Below are 22,932 nucleotides of genomic sequence, written 5' to 3'. Positions count from 1 at the left end.
CTTGTGACATATGGGTTTACATTTAAGCTGGTAAGTTTTTCTACAATACCCGAGTGGGGTATTGTGTCGAAAGCCTTTGCAAGGTCAAGGTAGGCTGTATGGACTGCCTTTCCCTCATCAATGGCCTTGGTGACTGTTTCATAGAAGTCGACCAAGTTCAAAAGGCATGATCTTCCCTTGACAAAGCCAAACTGGGTCGGGTCCAATGTCTGCAAGTCCCTATATCTTTGTTTATGAGCTCCATTATGATCCTGTCCATAGCTTTGCAGACTAGACTTGTTAAGCTTATGGGGCGGTAATTACCAGGGTCCGTAGAGGCGCCGCCTTTGTGGAGTGGGACCACAGTTGCCGTACGCCACTCCTTGGGCACATATCCTGTGGTAAGTCTGAGATTAAACAGCTGCCTTATGTGCGGGTTTAATTCCTCATTTAGCTCGTGTAGCACACAGCCGGGGACACCATCCGGTCCCATTGATGCTGTGTTTTTAGCTTTAGAGAGAGCAGCTTTCACCTGCGCATTTGAGATGTCCGGGAGGCTACACTCGGCTGGGATAGTTATCTCTCCTTTAGGGGGGGAGAGGGGGTGAAGTTTGCACTGAACCTGTCTGCCAGTATGTTGGCAATGTCTGTGGGTTCAGTGATTTTTGTATCATTTTGGACTAATTCTGAGCATATCTGGGAGTTTCCACCCAGGTTCCTAACATAGCTGAAAAAGGCCTTATGATTGTCCTTTGAATCCATGGCAATTTTTCTCTCAAAATTGGCCTTAGTTGATTTTATGAGTGCTCGTATTTTTACTAATAACGATCAGGGGTGACTTCCCTTTATGGATTTTGTTCTATCATGTAATAGCTTTCTCCTCTTATTGTAAAGTTTGTTAATGGCTGGGGTCCACCAGACTGGACATTTGCCCTTTGTGGAAAGAGTCTTGGTTTTATTTGGGATTGCCTGATCCATGCAGTCCTGGAGGTGTTCATAGAAGGCATTTGTAAGGGCTTCTGCAGCTTGGGTTGTGGTTTCCACTGGCTCAGGGGCCTTGAAGGATACCACACCAGTCTTGAGTAGTGTGAAGTTTGCTTTAGAGAAGTTCTTCACTATGGTCTTTTTGTTTGGGGTGGGGCGGGATGTGGATTTCCAGTGAGATTAGTTTATGATCAGATCTCACCAATGAGGGATATACTTCGTGTGGAGCATTTTGTCCCCATGTTTGTGACAATGAGATCTAGTATATTTTCTCCTCTCGTGGGAACAGTGACTAGCTGTTCCATGGCATTTGAATTTATGAACTCCAGGAACCGTTGGGCTAGAAAGTTAGGGCTTGAGTAATGTTCCCAGTCTATATTCGGGTAGTTGAAGTCACCAAATATGATGGTGTTTGGAGATACATTTATACCCTCCAGTGTCTTCAGGAAGGCTATGTGGGGTTCCTGAGTTTGAGAGGGTGGCCTGTAGCATGCTACAATTTGTAGAGCAGTTTTGCCTATGGTTAGTTGCACCTGGATGGTTTCCGAAGCTTCGTGCTTCTGTTAGCATGGGGACTGAAGTCAGGTGACAAAGAGTGATGTCTGAGCTAAACCAGCAGTAATGTTGATTACTAATTTAAGAACTCTCTCAGAGAAAGACTAGGCATTTTGTATCTTGTTTTGGACCTAGAAACATCCATTCATCATCATCTACATTTGCCTTGCTCTGTAAGTAAGTTATTGAGGGCATAATATCTTTTAGATATAGATAAGAATATAGTAAAGATTAGTTTAGATGTTTTCTGTATTTATTTGAGACTGTCCTGCAATGTTGTTTTAAAATATTTCCTGTGATTCTGAACTCTGCAGTTACTGTGTTGAGTATTGTCTTGCTCTTTTATTATTTAATATTAAATATATTTAAACCTTTTAATTGTGGTTGGTTTGTTTAGAAATATTTAAGCTCTTAGAGTACTTGCCTACATATTTGGTGACACTGTACAGGCCACTCCTAAATAGCCTTGAAAGTCTTGGTCACACTTACCATTTGGATAATAGTAACATTACATAATAAGATTGGGCACCCTTTGGTAAGGACCTTAAAATAGTTAAGTAGTGGCTGGTGGCACCTGGTACTACCTTATAAGTCTGGGCAGAAGGGGGCATAGCTAGTAAACCTGTGCCAGCCTTTCCTAGGTGTGTGTTTGTGTATAAATCAAATGTCAAAGTGTGTGTGTGTGTGTGTGTGTGTGTGTGTGTGTGTGTGTGTGTGTGTGTGTGTGTGTGTGTGTGTGTGTGTCAGCTACTTGGGCAGGTAGACGAAGAACTGGTTGGACAGAGAGGGTGCTGGAGGTTTTGGCTTGGCCACTCAGCTGAGATCTCAACCCTATACCTGTGTCAGTGGGGAGTCTTATTGCGGATCTAGAGAAAAGTACAGTTTTGTACCTACCATAAATGTAGATGTTCGAGTGCTAATACAGCTGCAGTCATAACAGATGGGTTCTCCTGCCGTCAGGCGGGTCCTCGGTCGGCCGAATTCCAAAGTCTAGGTCCGGCGTCGGTTGTCGTCGCTTCTTCCCTGACGTCAGTGCGACAGGGGTATAAAGGAACCAGCCAACGCCATTTTCTTCAGTTTTTCTTGCCCCAGAAGGAAGCCAATACATAAATTTGTGTAATAAAGCAATGCAATATAATCAAAATACAGTAGTTGCAAGCAAATACACCATAAATGAATACCCCAATCAGGTTGTATGAGGAGGTGTTATCCAATAGACCTGTCCCAAGAGAGGAAGGAGGGAGGGAAACCTGGACTGCAGCTGTATTAGCACTCGAACATCTACATTTATGGTAGGTACAAAACTGTACTATGTTCATCGTGCATACAGCTGCAGTCATAACAGATGGGTAGAATCCCAAAGCTAAGAAGGGGTGGTAGGCACTAGGTGGAGCCAGGATGCCCTGCAAGACTGCAGTGGCAAAGCCTGCTCTAGTTTTGGAGTATAATGGTAGGTGGTAGTGCTTGGAAAAGGTGTGCACAGAACTCCAAGTGGCTGCTTCCAAAATATCTTTGGTAGGAACTCCTCTGAGGAAAGCTGCAGATGTAGCTGTGGCCCTTGTGGAGTGAGATCTGATGCCTGTAGGTACAGTTTTGCCAAGAAAAGAACAGCAAAAGCGTATGCAGTGGGCTATCCATTTTGAGATTGTCTGTTTGGAAATTGGCTTTCCTTGAGCTCCTGTAGCATAGGACACAAAGAGCTGTTCTGATTTTCTGAAAGGCTTTGTTCTGTCCAAATAATAATGCAGTTGTCTGTGGATGTCCAAGGAATGTAGTAATCTCTCCCCTTTGTTTTGAGGATTAGGATAAAAGGTAGGTAAGTGTATGGCCTGATTCAAAGCTACCCTGGATACCACTTTTGGCATAAAGGACGGATTGGTTCGTAAGGAAACTCTGTCCTGATGGAAGATGATAAAAGGCTGCACAGCCATGAGAGCTTGTAGTTCTGAAACTCTACGAGCTGAGGTAATAGCTAGAAGGAAAGCTGTTTTCCAGGACAAATATTGCAAATCTGATGAGGCAGCTGGCTCAAAGGGAGGCAAGGTCAGTTTTTCAAGAATGAAATTGAGATCCCAAGCAGGTATTGGTTGTTTCCTTGGGGGTTTTAGATTCTTAGCCCCTCTGAGGAACTGTCTTAAGAGAGGGTGAGAGAATAAGGGTGGATCAGTGTTGTATTCTGCAGAAATGGCTGAGGCATGGATTTTGATGGAGGAGAATGAAAGTCCACTGCTTAGCAGCTCAGCTAGATACTGTAGTATAAGAGGTAGATTCAGTTTTCCAGGATCCTGGCCCTTTTTCTCATTCCAGACACAAAACCGTTTCCATTTTGCGGAGTAAGCTTTTCTAGTTGACAGCCTTCTGGCCTCCAAAATGACATCCTGCACCTCCTTGGAGAGTAGGGTCTGCTGTGATGCTAAGGAATCTTCCATGCGGCTAGATTGAGTGTTTTTAGCTAGCTGTGAAAAGTTTTGAAGCTGTGCTGAGTCAGGAGAAGAGGCATTAGAGGCAGGGTCCATGGTGGGAATGCGTCAGGCTCCTCAGGAGTGGGTACCAGTGTTGTCTTGGCCAGTCTGGAGCAATGAGAATCATCTTTGGTCTGTCTGCTCTGGTTTTCAATAGAACTTTGGGCAGCAGAGGAAGAGGTGGGAAGGCATAAACTGTCATTGATGTCCAACTGAAAGAGAGAGCGTCCACTCTCCAGGCCTTTGGGTGTAAAATCCTTGAGCAGAATTTTGTCAATTGGTGATTTTTGTGGGAGGCAAAGAGATCTATGTCTGGCCTTCCCCATGCTTGGATTATCTCTGTAAAAACTTTTGGATGCAACTTCTATTCGTGTGGATCTGTCATATTTCTGCTTAGGTTGTCTGTCAGCGTGTTTTCCTTGCCTGGCAAGTACTGTGCTTGTAGTTCGATTTGTAAGTCCATGGCCATGTTCCAAAGTGACATGGCCAGTCTGCATAGGGGGTATGAATGTGTTCCTCCCTGTTTGTTTATGTACCACATAACTGTGGTGTTGTCCGTTCTTATCAATAGTTGGCCTGGTTGCAGAAGGTCTTTGAAAGCTATAATAGCATTTATTACTGCTAGCATTTCCTTTTGATTGATGTGAAGGTGCTTTTCTTTTTGGGACCATTTGCCCTGAATGCACCGATCTGTCATGTGCGCCCCCCCAGGCGTAGTCCGAGGCGTCTGTTGTGATGACTTGATTTGCTTGAGGCTTGCTGAATGGAAGACCTGTGTTTGTTTGGCATGCTTGAGCCCACCACAGAAATTCCTTTTGAAGACATGGAATTAGTGGTATTATTGTTTCCAAACTGTGGCTGTGTTGAGACCATATGTTTTTCAGGTACCATTGTAGTTTCCTAATATGCAGCTTTGCACATGGGATTAGTAAGATGCAAGATGCCATGAATCCCAGAGCCTGCAGGATTTTCCTTGCAGTTAGCCTGGTGCAATTTGCTAGTGCTCTGAAGTATTGAGTTAATTGCCCCTGCTTCTCTGGTGTGAGGTAGGCCATCTGGGTGTTTGTGTCCAAGTTGGCACCCAGGAAAATTATCTTCCGAGAGGGTATTAGTCTTGATTTCTTTTTGTTGACTGTGTATCCCAGAGAGTTCAACAACATTATTACATAAGCCAGATGTTTCAGAAGAATGTGCTTGCTGTCCGCTTGGATCATGCAGTCGTCCAAATAGGGGTATATTTGTATCCCTTGAAGTCTGCAGTAGGCAATTACTGATGCCAGGCATTTCGTGAATACTCTGGGCGCAGTAGATAAGCCAAAGGGCAATGCAGAGAATTGATAATGGGTTGAACCTGCAAGAAATCTGAGGTATCTTCTGCAATTTTGTCTGATTGGGACATGCAGGTATGCCTCCTTGAGGTCCAATGTTACCAGCCAAGACTCCTTGCCCAGCATGGGAAGAAGCTGCTGCAGAGTGAGCATCTTGAATTTTGGTACAAGTAGAAATGTGTTTAGGAAGGATAGGTCCAAAATAGGTCTCCAATCTTTTCCCTTCCTTGGTACCAGGAATAGTCTGGAATAAAAACCTTGACCTTGTTCATGCGTAGGTACCTCTTGAATAGCTTTCATGTCTATGAGATCTGTAATTTGCCTTTGTGCCTCTGCCCTTTGATTGTGTGGCAGGTTTGGTATGCCTCTCATTTTTGGAAGGGTGTGAAAATGGAATCTGTAGCCTCTGTTTATAATGTCCAGGATCCATTTGTCTTTTGTGACAATATGCCAATTTTTTGAAAATAATGCCAGTTTTCCACCTAAGGGTGCTGCCATTTGAGTCTTGCTTGGCATGCAAAGGGGAAAGTCATTGGGCTTGCTTTCTGAATGGTTGCGAGTTATCCTCACCACCTCTTTGTGTAGGAGCTTGCCATTGTCTGCCTCTAAACGATCCTTGGGATTGTCCTCTGCCCCTCGGGCGCCTGTATCTACCTCTTTGTGATCTGTCCGTGGCTGGAAAGGACCAATTTTTGGAAGGCCAATTTCTACTGAAACGTGGGGGTTGTACCTGTAGAAAATCTTTCACAGTTTGCATTGATTTAGCCTTTTCCTCCATTTTCCTTAATACCTCCTCAGCATTAGCACCAAATAATACATCCTTTTGTAGAGGGGCATCTAGTAATTTTGCTTTGACATGATCTGGCAAGGTTTGTTCCTTGAGCCAGGCATGTCTACGTATGACTGATCCTGTAACAGCAGCTCTACATGAGGCCTCTAGAGCATCAAAACCACATTGTAAGGTATGCTTACCCATTGTTCTGCACTATGCATCAAATCCTGCAACTCCTTCAAGTCTGGTTGTTCAGGTTGTGACATTTTACTTTTCAACTGTGATAACAAAAACTGTTGGTATTTTAGCATATGGAACTGACAGTTTAATGCCCTCATGGTTAAGGTAGCCGAGGTATATATATACCTTTTTCCCCACCTTTCTAAGGATCTGGAATCTCCTCGGAAGGTAATGGATTTTTAGCAGTGGAGGCCTTAATTCCCTTGGGGCCCTGAGAGATGGTTTCTGGGTCAGCAGCATGGCTTTTGTATAGAAATTGGTGTGAGTCAGGAACCCTGTAGTACCTGTCAGGCTTAACTGGGGCTGGAAGTAGAGAATCCGGGTTAAGGCAGGCCTCCGAGTAGACATCATCTAGGATGTCCAAGACAGGAGGTATAGCCAGAGGCCTGTGCTGAGGTAGCAAGAGAAATTCCCTTAGTCTTTTCTTGGAATCTGAATAATCTTGGCCTTCCCAGTGGAAGTGTTCCCTTAAGGTATGCAAAGTTTCCCCAAATGAGTAATCCTCTGGGGGGGATACAGAAGGAATGGACTCCTCTGCATCTGAGTCTTCAAAAGGGAAGTAAGAATGTTCCTGATCAGAGTGCTCTGAAATAATGGAGCCCTGATAAGAGGAGGGGGATTCTTCCTCCACTCTGGGCCTTTTGTCCGGAGGGGGTGGAGAACCCCTGATAAGAGTAATTAAATCCTCAGCCATTTTAAGCATCTGTTTTTTAGGCATGGGGCCTGGAGATGGGCCCTGTGTAGCTTGTCTCTTAGAATGCATGGCTGCTTTAGACTTAGTAAAAGCCTTGATGGAAAAAGAAGAGGAAGGTCTGAAGACACCTTGAGAGGAGGTAGACCTGTCCACATTTTGAGATTCAACGCCAAGAGTGGCTTCGGTATCCGTAGTCGGGGTGTGGGCTGAGGAGCCTGCAACCTCGGGCACAGGAGACACCGCCAATGAAGTGTCGACGGTAGTCAGGGGCTGCGTAGGCGCCTCACTGAGAACCGGACCACGTGTAGTCGGCTTTGGCGTGGTGTCGGTAGAGGCCGCGGACCTCGTGTGTCGGTCCTTATCTTTGCGCTTTTTAGACAAAACTGGAGTCGGAGTATCCGACGACATAATATAGTTAAATGTTTTGCCAAAATAATGCTGGGCGAACTCCGCCCGATGCTTAATGGTGCGTTTGTTGAATGTAGCACAAAAGCAACAGACCGAGACGTCGTGGTCTGGGCCTAAACAAGGAATACAGAGGGAATGGAAATCCTTATGCGGTATTTGCTTCCCACATGAAATACAATTATTAACTTTGTCTGACATCGGTCTGAGGCAAGAAAAGATTCCCCAATGGGGTACTTAGCTTTCAAGAAGACTTCGGTTTCAAAATTTTCGTAATTTCAGGAGCTGGCCGACCGGCACTTGCTAACTGCTTCTGCTTCGGGCACCGCGCGGCAAGAAAGACTGAAGAAAATGGCGTCGGCTGGTTCCTTTATACCCCTGTCGCACTGACGTCAGGGAAGAAGTGACGACAACCGACGTCGGACCTAGACTTTGGAATTCGGCCGACCGAGGACCCGCCTGATGGCAGGAGAACCCATCTGTTATGACTGCAGCTGTATGCACGATGAACATCCAGACCCAGACTGACTGTGATGTGTGTGTGCTCTTAAGGAAAATTGTACTTTATTGTGTGTGTACTTGTCATCCTCCCAATGTGTACATCCCTCACTGGTGCTAGTGGTGAGGATTGAGGCTCTTTGATTACTGGACCAGTGCAGGGGCATCACAATATGCATACATACTGTTCACACCTGGTGCATTTATATCCTCTATGTGGGTAGTTACATGCACTAGGTAACTATATTATGCAACTGGTTCAGACATAGTTACATTATTTCCACTTGGTACATAATGCAAGTAATGCACACTGTGCAGATTTGCTATAACAGAGCTACAGCTTGCAAAACATTAACTGTTATCATTGTGACCAGAGCATGAGCAGTGAAGACTAGCCCTTCTCCTTGTAGCAACATCATTTAGATTCTTTTATTAAATATTCTTTTCGCTTAGATCTGAACTACTGTAGGACAGACTGCATTCTAACCCTAGAAGGAATATGATTCCATGTTGCTGGACCAGGCTTAGATAAGACATTTCTCCAGTAACTGTTTTGAAGTGTGGTCTGGTCAGAGTAAGGGCAGCATCTTCCTTGCCATCCTGTAGTGAGCAACTTTGTGGTCTAATTTAATATATTTCTTTAAGGGTGGACAATGTCACGTTTTTACGATTTTATATCTGTGAGCTAAACAGCAATGTTGCTCTTTCATTCGTAAGCAGACAGTTGAAACGCTCAGGAAGCCAACAGTGATGAGCCTGCAATCCAGCAAGTAGAAGTTATGATGTTAACACTACAGTGTGTGGAAATAAAGGAATTTTGAGGTAATAGGTAAAATGAATTATTAGTAAGGTGATAAGAGTGATGACATATAGAATATGATGGCCTTGTTAAAGGAATAAGGATTGTATACCTTGAGTGAGGATCTTGGAAGTACCGTAGATGGGTGACAAACTGAAAGGACACCATTTAACTGTCAATATCAGAAAGGAAGAACAACAAAAATAAAATGGGTTTCTGGCTGATGGCCTTTTAAACACATGGTGTAAAAAGAAAACATGATCCTTGGTTAATTTATTGGTGCTTTGACACTAGCACTGGCATGACAAACTGGTAAGTAGAGGTACTGGCAGATGTCAGAGCAAAAGAATAATGGACTCTTAGTGACATAATCATTACATAAAAGAATTCGGAAGACCTAATGCAACTTTAGGAAAGGAGAGCAAAAGGAAGACAGGAAAGTGTCTGTAGCACTATACTACCAAATTGCTTTCTGACAGGTGTGACTACCTGTGCACTGACAGACTGTTAAGGGGACACTGGCTAAAACCACTTGCTATTAAATAAGCATCAGTACATAATGAATTTGCGGCTAAGAAAAAAAAATAAAATATTTAATATAATATTATTAATAATATTAAGTATTGTAATAGTATCAAACTCAATAAGATAGTGGTATCAAGATGATGGATTGGGATATTTGGTGAAGATCTGTACATGTGAAAAACTGAAATAAGGTAAGTGCAACAGAAGTACTCAAATTAAATAACACAATGAAAACCAGCAATGGCTGCTCTCCTTTTTATCATCTCTGTGTGTTGTTTGACATCTCAAGGTAGGGAAAGAGACTAGCTCCATGGGTGGGGGTGGGGGGCATTCAAAAGTTCTGAGAGTCAGCCCAGAAGGCAGACATGTACCAATGTCCCCGTCTTATGGATATGGAGTTACACTACGGCAGTGACTCCTGTGATAAACCACTACTCCATCTACCAAAAAATAAAAATGAAAAAAATTAAACTGGATATCAGAAATATGTATGTTTATTGTTCAAGTGGAAATCAGTGATACTAATCTAAAAGAATCAAGTGCAGCATTTTCCATTCCCTCCCATAACTGAAAGCTTCAAAAGTCAGGCAGAATAACTATCAAAAGCTCAACTTCACTTATTTTGTTACCATTAGAGCAAAAGGTTTCAAGGTACGGGAGGAAGTCAACTGCAGATTCAAACTTTAAACAAAGCAAATGAAAAAAAATTATACACATATTAGCATGTATGCTTCACTTACCTTTGTAACCTCCACGACCCCTACCTCCCTGTCCACGGTTAGAATCACCTCCTTGTTTACGGGAGTCCCCTCTACGAGGATATCCATCTCGATCTTCCTCAGCAGGTGCTAAAGACCAGTCACTTAACTCATCTCTATGGTCAGACTCTGTTTCAGAAGCATTTGATGCTTCAGAGTTTGTTCCTATCAAAAACAATAATAGCCTCAATGCACTTTCAGGCCACAAGCCACTCACTAAGTGTCATAACACAATAAGAGCAAACAACTCGATTCCACTTCGCCAGTATCTGCTTTCCAATATGTTCCAATGCGATTGTGAAACACTGTGTCTTCAAAGCTAATAGATATACCTATTCAAATGCCACCCAGTTGCATATTTAATTTCTGCAAAAGTATTTTTCCATTTTATGTGTTACAAAATCAAGCAAAAATGATGTCTTTACTAAATAAACTCATTTACATGGAAGTCATTAAAAGAACAACATTCATAATACAATTAGCAGTCACATATACAAACATGCATATAAAAATGCATACATGCACAGGTGTATAAAAAAGAAGTTATGTCTTACCATAACGTTCCACTTGTATTGTAGATCTTTATTCATTCATTACTTATAGGACTTCGGTTCCATCCTTGGAACCGACACGGTCATTTCCAAGCTCGCGCCAGCCAAAAACTCTCAGCTAAGACCTACCCATAATGCCCCTCTCAGTTACTCCAGATCGAGTTTGCCCGCCCCTATATAATAGAGATAGTAAGAGAAAAACAGTAGGAGACTCTGTCTGAGCAATTACCTTAACCAGGAGTCCAGGCAGGGGGAAGGAGGGCGGGAAGTAATGAATGAATAAAAATCTACAACACAGATGGAACATTATGGTAAGACATAACTTCTTTATTTGATGTTGTAAATCTTCATTCACTCCTTACTGATAGGACCAAGTTCCCAGCTACTTGAGACCTGGGTGGCCCTAAGGAAGGATATTCCTGAGCACCGTAGAACCAAAAGATGCTCGTCCCCTGGAGGCCAAATCCAATTTGTAATGAGAGATAAAGGTATGAGGTCTTGCCCAAATGGCTGCTGCGCAGATATCATCCATAGACGCTCTGGAATGAAAAGCTACTGAAGTAGTCATCGATCTAGTAGAATGAGCCTTTATTCTGGAAGGTAAGGATATTTATTCTGTTGGTAGATAAAGGTAATGACATTTCTAAGCCAGGAGGATAGAGTCACTTTGGAAACAGGTTTACCCAATCTGGGTCCTGCAAAGGCCACAAACAATTGATCCATTTTCCAGAAAGATTTAGTCCTGTCCAAATAACAACAAAGCTGGCAATGCACAAGTGCAAAAGGTACTCCCCTCTGTTTGAATGCTGAGGGAAGAAAACTGGCAGGTAACTACACTGGTTAATGGAAAATCCAGAAATGACGTTGGGCAAGAAAGAAGGGTCAGTACGAAGGGACACTCTATCCCTGTGGAAGTTCAAGTAAGGTCTCCTGACACTTAAGGCCTGCAACTCAGATACTCTTCTCGTTGAGGTAAGTGCTACTAGAAGTAGAGTCTTCCATGACAAAAACTTTACATCACAAGAATCAAAAAGTTTGAAAGTAGGGCCTGTTAGTGATTGAAGTACCAAGGTCAAGTCTCAGAGTTCTATGGGGGACTTGGCAGGAGGTTTAACGTGTAATACTCCTTTCAAAAAAGTCTTGCACAGGCGATGTGACATAACAGAAGAATTATTAAATCCATTATGAAAAGTTGCCATAGTTGCGAAATGTACAGTAACTGTCGATGCTGAGGCTCCTGCATGTAGAAGAGTAGTCAGGTATTGTAGGATCTTTTGAATAGGCATTGAGAAAGGATCTAAGTTCTGATCTTTGGCCCAAACAGAGAACCTAGTCCATTTACTAGAATAAATTTTCCTGGTAGAAGATTTGTGTGAAGCCAGAAGAATTTCACAGATGGGAGATGAGATATCAGGCAGCCTGGCAATCACTGGAAGTGGAGGAACCAAGTTGTGAGATTGGGGTGAATCAGTCCCTGAGGATGAGACAGCAGACCTTGGGAATGATCCAGGATCCACGATCTGTGAATCAAATGAGGCCATAAGAACGGGAACCAGACTTGACAGGGACAATAAGGGGCAATGAGGATCACTTTGTTTCTCAACCTTTGAGCTTTCTGGAGGAATTCTGGGATGAGGGGAAATGGGGGAAAGGCATACAATAGACCCGGGGGCCAATCGTATGTTACAGCGTCCCTCGGGGGTTCCCCCTGAGGGGGGATCAGGGTAAAGTAGCTTCTGCATTTGTTGTTTAAGGGGGAAATAAACAGATTGCAGCAAGGCTTGCCCGAGCAGCAGAAAATCTGATCCACTATTACAGGATTGAGGGACCACTCGTGAGGCATCAGGATGTTCCTGCTCAGATTGTCAGCAATAAGGATGTCAGATTGTCCGCAATAAGGATGGAACTCCTGGGAATGTGCATTGCTATAAGAAAGCAGTTGGAAGCCATCGCCCAGTGCCAAATCCTCATGGTTTCTCAACACAGGGGGTAAGACCTGGTTCTGCCTTGTTTGTTGATATACCATACGACTGACATGTTGTCCGTATGAATTGCAATGGTCACAGAAGGAAGGGATGTATGGAATGCTTGCAACGCTAAGAGAACTGCCCTCAGTTCCGGGACATTTATGTGCAAACTGGCCTCCATGGGGGACCAGGTGCATTGGACCATCTTTCCCTGGAAATGCCCCCCCCCAATAGGGAAGCATCTATGGTCACCGTGGCCATGGGAGACAAAACGGTCGACACCAAAGATTTGATTCTGACTTCATCCACCATAGCATTTCTTCCTTGCAAAGGTTTGTAAGACGTATCATGTGGTCGAGTGGGTGAGTTAAGATCGACCATTGTGAAGAAAGGAGCCACTGTAGTATTCTCATGTGCAACCTCGCCAGTGGTACTAAAGTGATGGCAGCTGCTATGGAACCTAAGAGTTGCAGTACAAAGCGTGCTGGTACTAAGGTCTGTGAAAGGAGGGCTTGGATTTGGTGTCTTATTTTCAAAAGTCTGTGAGGAGGGAGGGAAGCTTGACAGGATGTTGTGTTAAAAACTGCTCCAATGAATTCCAGTGTTTTTGTTGGGGACATTTGAAATTTGTCCTTGTTGCCTGTAATCCCCAAGCCGAGAGCAAGGCCATGAGTACAAGAGAGGCTGCGGATTAAAAGATTACTGGTCGGGGCGGTAAGGAGCCAATTGTCTAGATACAGAAACACCTGGAATCCTTGTAGTCGAAGATGAGCTACTACACCTGCCATACATTTGGTGAACACTCGTGGGGGGCGACGAGAGACCGAATGGCAGTGTCCTGAAATGGTAGTGACTGGCTCCCAGCCGGAAGCGGAGAAATCTCTGGGAGCAGTGATCCATCTTTATGTAGTAAAACACATCCTGGAGGTCTAAAGAGTACATCCAGTTGTCTAACCCTAGAAAGGGGAGAATGGACTGTACCGTGACCATCCGGAATTTTTGAGGTTTGAGATAAATTTGTTCAATAGGCTGAGATCCAGGACTGGTCTCCAGTCCCCTGTCTTTTGGCACTAAAAAGAACCTCAAGTAAAACCCGGATCCTCTCTGGTCTGGTGGGACTGCTTGAATTACTTTTTCTTAGCAGCTTTTCTATTTCTAAGGCTGCTACCTCCCTCTGACTGGGTGGCACATTGGGGATTTGTTTGACGGGTGTGGGATTTAAATCAAATGGTATCTGGCAGCCTCTGGATATTATTCTCTGCACCTAAACATTGGTAGTAATACGTTGCCAGGCTGGTAGGTGCAGAGAAAAATTACTCCTGACTGCTTACAGAGAAAAGCAATCGGGCCATTGCTCAGGTGTGCTGGTAGGGCCAGCAAGAGAAAGAATCTCTAACGCCCTGGTTACGCAGACCCCCTCTACCCCAAAAGGGGCGTCTTCCAGATGAGTTGCCCCCTCTGCCCCCCGGGGGGGGGGGATTGCTCACCTTGATTGTGACGAAAAGATCCTTGGGATTTCTTGAACCACAGTTTTCCTCCCCTCTGGTTCCTGGTAGGACCTCTGGGGGGTGGAAAAACGTATGCCCACAGCAGACAAGTTCTTTCCATCTTTCTCACTTTGTGCTAGTGTGTCTCGTACTTTGGGACCGAAAAGTGCCGATTCGTCAACAGGCGCGTTGACGGAAGATTTAAAGGGGTCTGCAAAATCACACACAAGCGCATCCAAGCATGGGGTCTCATGACAATGCCTGATGCGGCAGCTCGAGCTTCCCCGTCGGTGGTGTGAGACATGAAATACATCGAGGAGTTCGAGACAGATTCAAAGGTAGCTACGTGTGAGGCGACAGTGTCACGTACCTCATCAGGCAGTACCCCCGCCAAAGAGGAAGACATTTCAGAAATTAGGTCTCTTTGGAGGCAGAGTGAAGTGTGCCAGATAGTTCAGCAACCGAATGGCAAAGGTCGCTGAAGCATAGGTCCGCTTCCCTAGTCTGTCCATGGCCCAAGACTCCCTGTTCGGAGGATGGACAGCGGAACTATCTTCTGCTAGTTCCTCTTGGTGGCCACCGCCACGACCATGGAATCAACCATCAACTGCTTGGACAAGTTGGGCTGGTCTTTAGGGGTGGATAGAATTTTGTCCGGCCTCCGGGGGACAGGTTCTACATTGTTCGGGGCCTTCCAGACACACTGCACTATCAGCTTAATAAGCTCATCTGCAGGTGGGGTCACCCAGGAAGTAGATGGCCGGGCAAGGAAGGCCTGCAAGAAAACCGATTCCTCAGAAGAAGGGTTAGAGGACTTCCAGTCTCCCCGCTGCTTGAGGATTTCGAGAATGTCTCCAAATGATACGTCATCTTGGGGAGGACCGTGGAGTCCATTCCCCCTCATCTCAATCTATCCTCAGTGATAGATTCCTCAGGGGAATCAAGGTACTTCCTCTCTTGCACCGTTTCATCCGGGGTGGCTCCCCAGTGGCATCTTCTGAGGAGGATTCCGGAGAAAGGGTTCCCTTCAAAGGGAGGTCTTGCGGCTCCCGTGCTTGGGATCTCGAAGTAGGCAGTTGGGACAGCTGCATGCTAGAGGGGATTCTGGTGCCGATGTCATTGATGCTGACTGCGAGCCTGTGGAGGCAAGAACCCTCTCCATCACCTGGAAAGCAGGCCCACCCGAGGAGGGATGGGAGCCTGGAACAGAGAAGGACAACCTCGGAACTGGGGTTAAAAAAGATGGAAGATAAAGCTAAATCTATGCAAACTGTGACAGATTTCTTACAAGTGCAACCTCCAAGATTTAGTAGGCACTGGCCTACTAAGAACTGGTCCTTTCCAGTCCCCTCGAGAGCAGCTCAAGTCAAATCAAGACATTCCAAAGGCTCCAGGTTTCAGTCACAAGGAACTTTTAGAACAAAACAATGGGGTGCCTCCACCTCCAAATCTGGAAGCAACAAGGCACCTCCCTATGGTAAACAGTTTCAGTGACTTCCCTCTACGATTACCAAGCACTTACCTCTTAGCTACCCCTTTGGGGGGAAAACTAGCACTTTATGCACAAAACTGGCAAAGTACAGTTTTGTACCTACCATAAATGTAGATGTTCGAGTGGTTATGCTACTGCAGTCATCACACTTGGGTTATCCTGCCGTCAGGCGGTCCCACAGTCGGCCTGAATTCCAAAGCCTTGGTCCGGCATCGGTTGTCGTCGCTTCTTCCCTGACGTCAGTGCGGCAGGGGTATAAAAGAGGCAGCCGACGCCATTTTCTTCAGTTTTTCTTGCCCCAGATGTCAGGTGCCCCAAACTAAGAAGGCAAAATAAGAAGCTTGCAAAACATACCTTAGTGCAAAACAATGGTACTAGATGTAAGCAAATACACCATATAGACATGCATCCCAAAGGTACATGGAGGTATAAGAAAAGCCTTGTTAGGAAGAGGGGATGGAGGGAGGGTAACCTGGACTGCAGCAGCATAACCACTCGAACATCTACATTTATGGTAGGTACAAAACTGTACTATGTTCATCCTGCTATGCTGCTGCAGTCATCACACTTGGGTAGAGTTCCAAAGCTATGGTTGGGTGGTAGGAGCTAAACTGGGTTAGGTGCAGCTAAGATGCCCTGCAGAACTGCAGTGGCAAATCCAGCTCTGGTTTTTGAGAGCAGAGGAAGGTGGTAATGCTTGGTGAAGGTGTGCACTGAACTCCAGGTAGCTGCCTCCAGAATGTCCTTTGTTGGGACTCCTCGGAGGAAGGCTGCTGAGGTTGCTGTAGCCCTGGTAGAGTGAGACCTAATACTAGCAGGCACTGCTTTCCCGTGGTGTGAGTAGCAAAAGCGGATGCAATATGCTATCCATTTGGAGATGGTCTGTTTTGAAATAGCCTTTCCTTCTGAGCCTGGTGCATAGGATAGAAGGAGTTGGTCAGATTTTCTGAAGGCCTTTGTCCTGTCCAAATAGTAACGTAACTGTCTGTGAATGTCCAAAGAGTGAAGGAGTCTTTCTCCTTTATTCTGTGGGTTTGGATAAAAGGTGGGCAAGTGTATGGTCTGATTGAGAGCCACACTAGATACTACCTTTGGCAAGAAAGAAGGGTTGGTGCGTAAAGATACTCTGTCCTGATGGAAAATGATGAAAGGTTCCACTGCCATAAGTGCCTGCAGTTCTGAGACTCTGCGTGCTGAGGTGATAGCCAGCAGCAGGGCTGTCTTCCATGACAAGTATTGAAGCTCTGCTGAAAAGGCTGGTTCGAAAGGAGGAAGTGTTAACTTTTCCAGAACAAAATTTAGATTGCATGTTGGAGTAGGTGGTTTTCTGGGGGGTCTTATATTTTTTGCCCCTCTGAGAAAAGTACAGTTTTGTACCTACCATAAATGTAGATGTTCGAGTGCTAATACAGCTGCAGTCATAACAGATGGGTTCTCCTGCCGTCAGGCGGGTCCTCGGTTGGCCGAATCCCAAAGTCTAGGTCCGGCGTCGGTTGTAGTCGCTTCTTCCCTGACGTCAGTGCGACATGGGTATAAAGGAACCAGCCGACGCCATTTTCTTCAGTTTTTCTTGCCCCAGATGTCAGGTGCCCCCAGAAGGAAGGCAATACATAAATTAGTGTAATAATGCAGTGCAATATAATCAAAATACAGTAGTTGCAAGCAAATACATCATAAATGAATACCCCAATCAGATTGTATGAGGATGTGCTAGCCTATAGGCCTGTCCCAAGAGGGGAAGGAGGGAGGGAAACCTGGACTGCAGCTGTATTAGCACTCGAACATCTACATTTATGGTAGGTACTAAACTGTACTATGTTCATCGTGCATACAGCTGCAGTCATAACAGATGGGTAGAATCCCAAAGCTAAGAAAGGGGTGGTAGGCACTAGGTGGAACTAGGAGGAGCCAAAATGCCCTGCAAGACTGCAGTGGCAAAGCCTGCTCTAGATTTGGAGTATAATGGTAGGTTGTAGTGCTTGGAGAAGGTATGCGCAGAACTACAAGTGGCTGCTTCCAAAATATCCTTGGTAGGAACTCCTCTGTGGAAGGCTGCAGAGGTGGCTGTGGCCCTGGTGGAATGAGTTCTAATGCCTGTAGGTACAGTTTTGCCATGAAAGGAATAGCAAAAGCGTATGCAGTGGGCTATCCATTTTGAGATTGTCTGTTTGGAAATTGGTTTTCCTTGAGCTCCTACCGCATAGGCCACAAAGAGCTGTTCTGATTTTCTGAAAGGCTTTGTTCTGTCCAAATAATAACGCAGTTGTCTGTGGATGTCCAAGGAATGTAGTAATCTCTCCCCTTTGTTTTGAGGATTAGGATAAAAAGTAGGTAAATGTATGGCCTGATTTAAAGCTACCCTGGATACCACTTTAGGCATAAAGGACGGGTTGGTTCGTAAGGAAACTCTGTCCTGATGGAAGATGATAAAAGGCTGGACAGCCATGAGAGCCTGTAGTTCTGAAACTCTACGAGCTGAGGTGATAGCCAGAAGGAAAGCTGTTTTCCAGGACAAATATTGCAAATCTGATGAGGCAGCTGGCTCAAAGGGAGGCAAGGTCAGTTTTTCCAGAATGAAATTAAGATCCCAAGCAGGTATTGGTTGTTTCCTTGGAGGTCTTAAATTCTTAGCCCCTCTGAGGAACTGTCTTAAGAGAGGGTGAGAGAATAAATGTGGATCAGTGTTGTATTCTGCAGAAATGGTGCAGGCATGGATTTTGATGGAGGAGAAAGAAAGTCCACTGCTTAGTAGTTCAGTCAAATATTGTAGTATTTGAGGTAAATTCAGTTTTCCAGGGTCCTGGCCCTTTTTCTCATTCCAGACACAAAAACGTTTCCATTTTGCGGAGTAAGCTTTTCTAGTTGATGGCCTTCTGGCCTCCAAAATGACATCCTGCACCTCCTTGGAGAGTAGGGCCTGCTGTGATGCTAAGGAATCTTCCATGCGGCTAGATTGCGTGCTTTTAGCTGACTGTGAAGAGTATTGAAGCTGTGCTGAGTCAGAAGAGGAGGCATTAGAGGCAGGGTCCATGGTGGGAATGCGTCAGGCTCCTCAGGAGTGGGTACCAGTGTTGCCTTGGCCAGTCCGGAGCAATGAGGATCATCTTTGGTCTGTCTGCTCTGGTCTTCAATAGAACTTTGGGCAGCAGAGGAAGAGGTGGGAAGGCATAAACTGTCATTGATGTCCAACTGAAAGAGAGAGTGTCCACTCTCCAGGCCTTTGGATGGAAGATCCTTGAGCAGAATTTTGTCAATTGATGATTTTTGTGGGAGGCAAAGAGATCTATGTCTGGCCTTCCCCATTCTTGGATTATTTCTGTAAAAACATTTGGATGCAGCTTCCATTCGTGTGGATCTGTCATATTCCTGCTTAGGTTGTCTGCCAGCGTGTTTTCCTTGCCTGGCAAGTACTGTGCTTGTTCCATTTGTAAGTCCATGGCCATGTTCCAAAGTGACATGGCCAGTCTGCATAGGGGGTAAGAATGTGTTCCTCCCTGCTTGTTTACGTACCATATAACTGTGGTAGTGTCCGTTCTTATCAATAGTTGACCTGGTTTTAGAAGGTCCTTGAAAGCTATAACAGCATTTATTACTGCTAGCATTTCTTTTTGATTGATGTGAAGGTGCTTTTCTTTTTGGGACCATTTGCCCTGAATGCACCGATCTGTCATGTGCGCCCCCCAGGCATAGTCCGAGGCATCTGTTGCGATGACTTGATTTGCTTGAGGCTTGCTGAATGGAAGACCTGTGTTTGTTTGGCATGCTTGAGCCCACCACAGAAATTCCTTTTGCAGACATGGAATTAGTGGTATTATTGTTTCCAAACTGTGGCTGTGTTGAGACCATATGTTTTTCAGGTACCATTGTAGTTTCCTCATATGCAGCTTTGCACATGGGATTAGTAAGATGCAAGATGCCATGAATCCCAGAGCCTGCAGGATTTTCCTTGCAGTCAGCCTGGTGCAATTTGCTAGTGTTCTGAAGTATTGAATTAGTTGCCCCTGCTTCTCTGGCGTGAGGTAGGCCATCTGGGTGTTTGTGTCCAAATTGGCACCCAGGAAAATTATCTTCCGAGAGGGTATTAGCCTTGATTTCTTTTTGTTGACTGTGTATCCCAGAGAGTTCAATAACATTACTACATAAGCCAGATGTTTCAGAAGAATGTGCTTGCTGTCCGCTTGGATCAGGCAGTCGTCCAAATAGGGATATATTTGTATCCCTTGAAGTCTGCAGTAGGCAATTACTGATGCCAGGCATTTCGTGAATACTCTGGGCGCAGTAGATAAGCCAAAGGGCAATGCAGAGAATTGATAATGGGTTGAACCTGCAAGAAATCTGAGGTACCTTCTGCAATTTTGTCTGATTGGGACATGCAGGTATGCCTCCTTGAGGTCCAATGTTACCAGCCAAGACTCATTGCCCAGCATGGGAAGAAGTTGCTGTAGAGTGAGCATCTTGAATTTTGGTACGAGTAGAAATGTGTTTAGGATGGATAGATCCAAAATAGGTCTCCAATCTTTTCCCTTCCTTGGCACCAGAAATAGCCTGGAATAAAAACTTTGACCTTGTTTGTGCGTAGGTACCTCTTGAATAGCTTTCATGTTTATGAGATCTGTAATTTGCCTTTGTGCCTCTGCCCTTTGATTGTGTGGCAGGTTTGGCATGCCTCTCATTTTTGGAAGGGTGTGAAAATGGAATTTGTAGCCTCTGTTTATAATGTCCAGGATCCATTTGTCCTTTGTGACAATATGCCAATTTTTTGAAAATAATGCCAGCTTTCCTCCTAAGGGGGCTGCCATTTGAGACCTGGTTGGCATGCAAAGGGGAAAGTCATTGGGTTTGCTTTCTGAAAGATTGCGAGTTGTCCTCACCACCTCTTTGTGCAGGAGCTTGCCATTGTCTGCCTCTATACGATCCTTGGGATTGTCCTCTGCCCCTCAGGCGCCTGTATCTGCCTCTTTGGGGTCTGTCTGTGGCAGGAAAGGACCAGTTTTTGGAAGGCCAATTTCTACTAAAACGTGGGGGTTGAACCTGTAGAAATTCTTTCACAGTTTGCATTGATTTAGCCTTTTCCTCCATTTTCCTTAATACCTCCTCAGCATTAGCACCAAACAGAACATCCTTTTGAAGGGGGCGTCTTGTAATTTAGCTTTGACATGATCAGGCAAGGCTTGTTCCTTGAGCCAGGCATGCCTACGTATGACTGATCCTGTAACAGCAGCTCTACATGAGGCCTCTAGAGCATCAAAACCACATTGTAAGGTATGCTTACCCACTTGTTCTGCACTATGCATCAAATCCTGCAACTCCTTCAAGTCTGGTTGTTCAGGTTGTGACATTTTACTTTTCAATTGTGATAACAAAAACTGTTGGTATTTTAGCATATGAAACTGACAGTTTAAGGCCCTCATGGATAAGGTAGCCGAGGTATATACCTTTTTTCCCCACCTTTCTAAGGATCTGGAATCTCTCTCGGAAGGCAATGGATTTTTAGCAATGGAGGCCTTAACTCCCTTGGGGCCCTGTGAGATGGTTTCTGGGTCAGCAGCATGGCTTTTGTATAGAAATTGGTGTGAGTCAGGGACCCTGTAGTACCTGTCAGGTTTAACTGGAGCTGGAGGTAGAGAGTCCGGGTTAAGGCAGGCCTCCGAGTAAACATCATCTAGGATGTCCAAGACAGGAGGTATAGCCAGAGGCCTGTGCTGAGGAAGCAAGAGAAATTCCCTGAGCCTTTTTTTGGAATTTGAATAATCCTGGCCTTCCCAGTGGAAGTGTTCCCTTAAGGTATGCAAAGTTTCCCCAAATGAGTAATCCTCAGGGGGGGATACAGAAGGGATGGACTCCTCCGCATCAGTGTCTTCAAAAGGGGAGTAAGAATGTTCCTGATCATCACAGTGCTCTGAAATAATGGAGCCCTGATCAGAGGAGGGGGAATCTTCCTCCACTTTAGGCCTTTTGTCCGGAGGGGGCTGAGAACCTCTGATAAGAGTAATTAAATCCTCAGCCATTTTAAGCATCTGTTTCTTAGGCATGGGGCCTGGAGATGGGCCCTGTGTAGCTGGTCTCTTAGAGTGCATGGTTGCTTCAGAGTTTGTGAAAGCCTTGATGGAGAAAGAAGAGGAAGGTCTGAAGAAACCTTGAGTGGAGGTGGACCTGTCCACATTCTGAGTTTCAACGCCAAGAGTGGCTTCGGTATCTGTAGTCGGGGTGCGACCTCGGGCACAGGAGACACCATCAAAGACAGGTCGTCGGTAGTCAGGGGCTGCGTAGGCGCCTCGCTGAGAACCGGACCACGTGTAGTCGGCTTTGGCGTGGTGTCGGTAGAGGCCGCGGACCTCGTGTGTCAGTCCTTGTCTTTGCGTTTTTTAGACAAAACCGGAGTCGGAGTATCCGACGACATAGTATAGGTTAAATGCTTTCCCAAAATAATGCTGGGTGAACTCCGCCCGATGCTTAATAGTGCGTTTGTTGAATGTAGCACAAAAGCGACAGACCGAGACGTCGTGGTCTGGGCCTAAACAAGGTATACAGAGGGAATGGAAATCCTTATGCGGTATTTGCTTCCCACAAGAAATACAATTATTAACTTTGTCTGACATCGGTCTGAGGCAAGAAAAGTTTCCCCAACGGGGTACTTAGCTTTTAAGAAGACTTCGGTTTCCAAATTTTCGTAATCTCAGGAGCTGGTCGACCAGCACTTGCGAACTGCTTCTGCTTCGGGCACCACGCGGCAAGAAAGACTGAAGAAAATGGCATCGGCTGGTTCCTTTATACCCCTGTCGCACTGACGTCAGGGAAGGAGCGACTACAACCGACGCCGGACCTAGACTTTGGAATTTGGCCGACTGAGGACCCGCCTGACGGCAGGAGAACCCATCTGTTATGACTGCAGCTGTATGCACGATAAACATCTGCCTTAGCAAAGGATGAGAGAAAATGGGAGGAACCGTATCATATTGAGCTGAAATGGCTGAAGCATGGATCTTTATGGATGAGAAAGAAAGGCCTTTGTGTAGCATCTCAGTTAGATATTGGAGTATGTGCAGAATATCTGGGATGCCAGGATTTAGGCTTCTGGCCTGGCTCCATACACAAAATCTTTTCCATTTGTCTGAGTAAGTTTTTCTGGTGCTGGGCCTCCTGGCCTCCAAAATGACATTCTGGACGTCCCTTGACAGAAGTGTTGTTTGATAATTTAAGGTATTTTCCATGCAGCTAGATTTACGGTCCTTAGCTGACTGTGAAGGATCTGAGAGTTTTGTTGGGTTAACAGCAGAGGGAACTGAGGCAAGATCCATGGAGGGCTGTGAATCAAGTTTCGTAGTAGTGGGTACCAGTGTTGACGTGGCCAGTCCGGGGCAATGAGGATCATCTGTGGTCTCTCTGATCTGGTTTTCAGTAATACCTGGGTGAGTAGAGGCAGAGGTAGGAAGGCA

At 45.2% G+C, this 22,932-nt stretch overlaps 1 protein-coding gene across 2 annotated transcripts in view; it reads right to left on the bottom strand.

Moving 5' to 3' along the window:
- Window positions 1–22,932, bottom strand: part of FMR1 (FMRP translational regulator 1) — a 2,052,104-nt gene that overhangs the window by 388,504 nt on the left and 1,640,668 nt on the right. For both annotated transcript variants that reach the window (XM_044057587.1, XM_044057588.1), the window contains one exon: window positions 9,982–10,164. In XM_044057587.1, the coding sequence (XP_043913522.1) occupies window positions 9,982–10,164 (183 nt within the window). The remainder of the gene's footprint in view (window positions 1–9,981; window positions 10,165–22,932) is intronic.

Source organism: Protopterus annectens, chromosome 15.part0, assembly GCF_019279795.1.
Source record: "Protopterus annectens isolate FY-2018-M chromosome 15.part0, PAN1.0, whole genome shotgun sequence".
Lineage (NCBI taxonomy): Eukaryota > Metazoa > Chordata > Ceratodontiformes > Protopteridae > Protopterus > Protopterus annectens.
The sequence above is the reverse complement of the archived record's forward strand: the minus strand, read 5'-3'. Positions and strand labels throughout refer to the sequence as shown.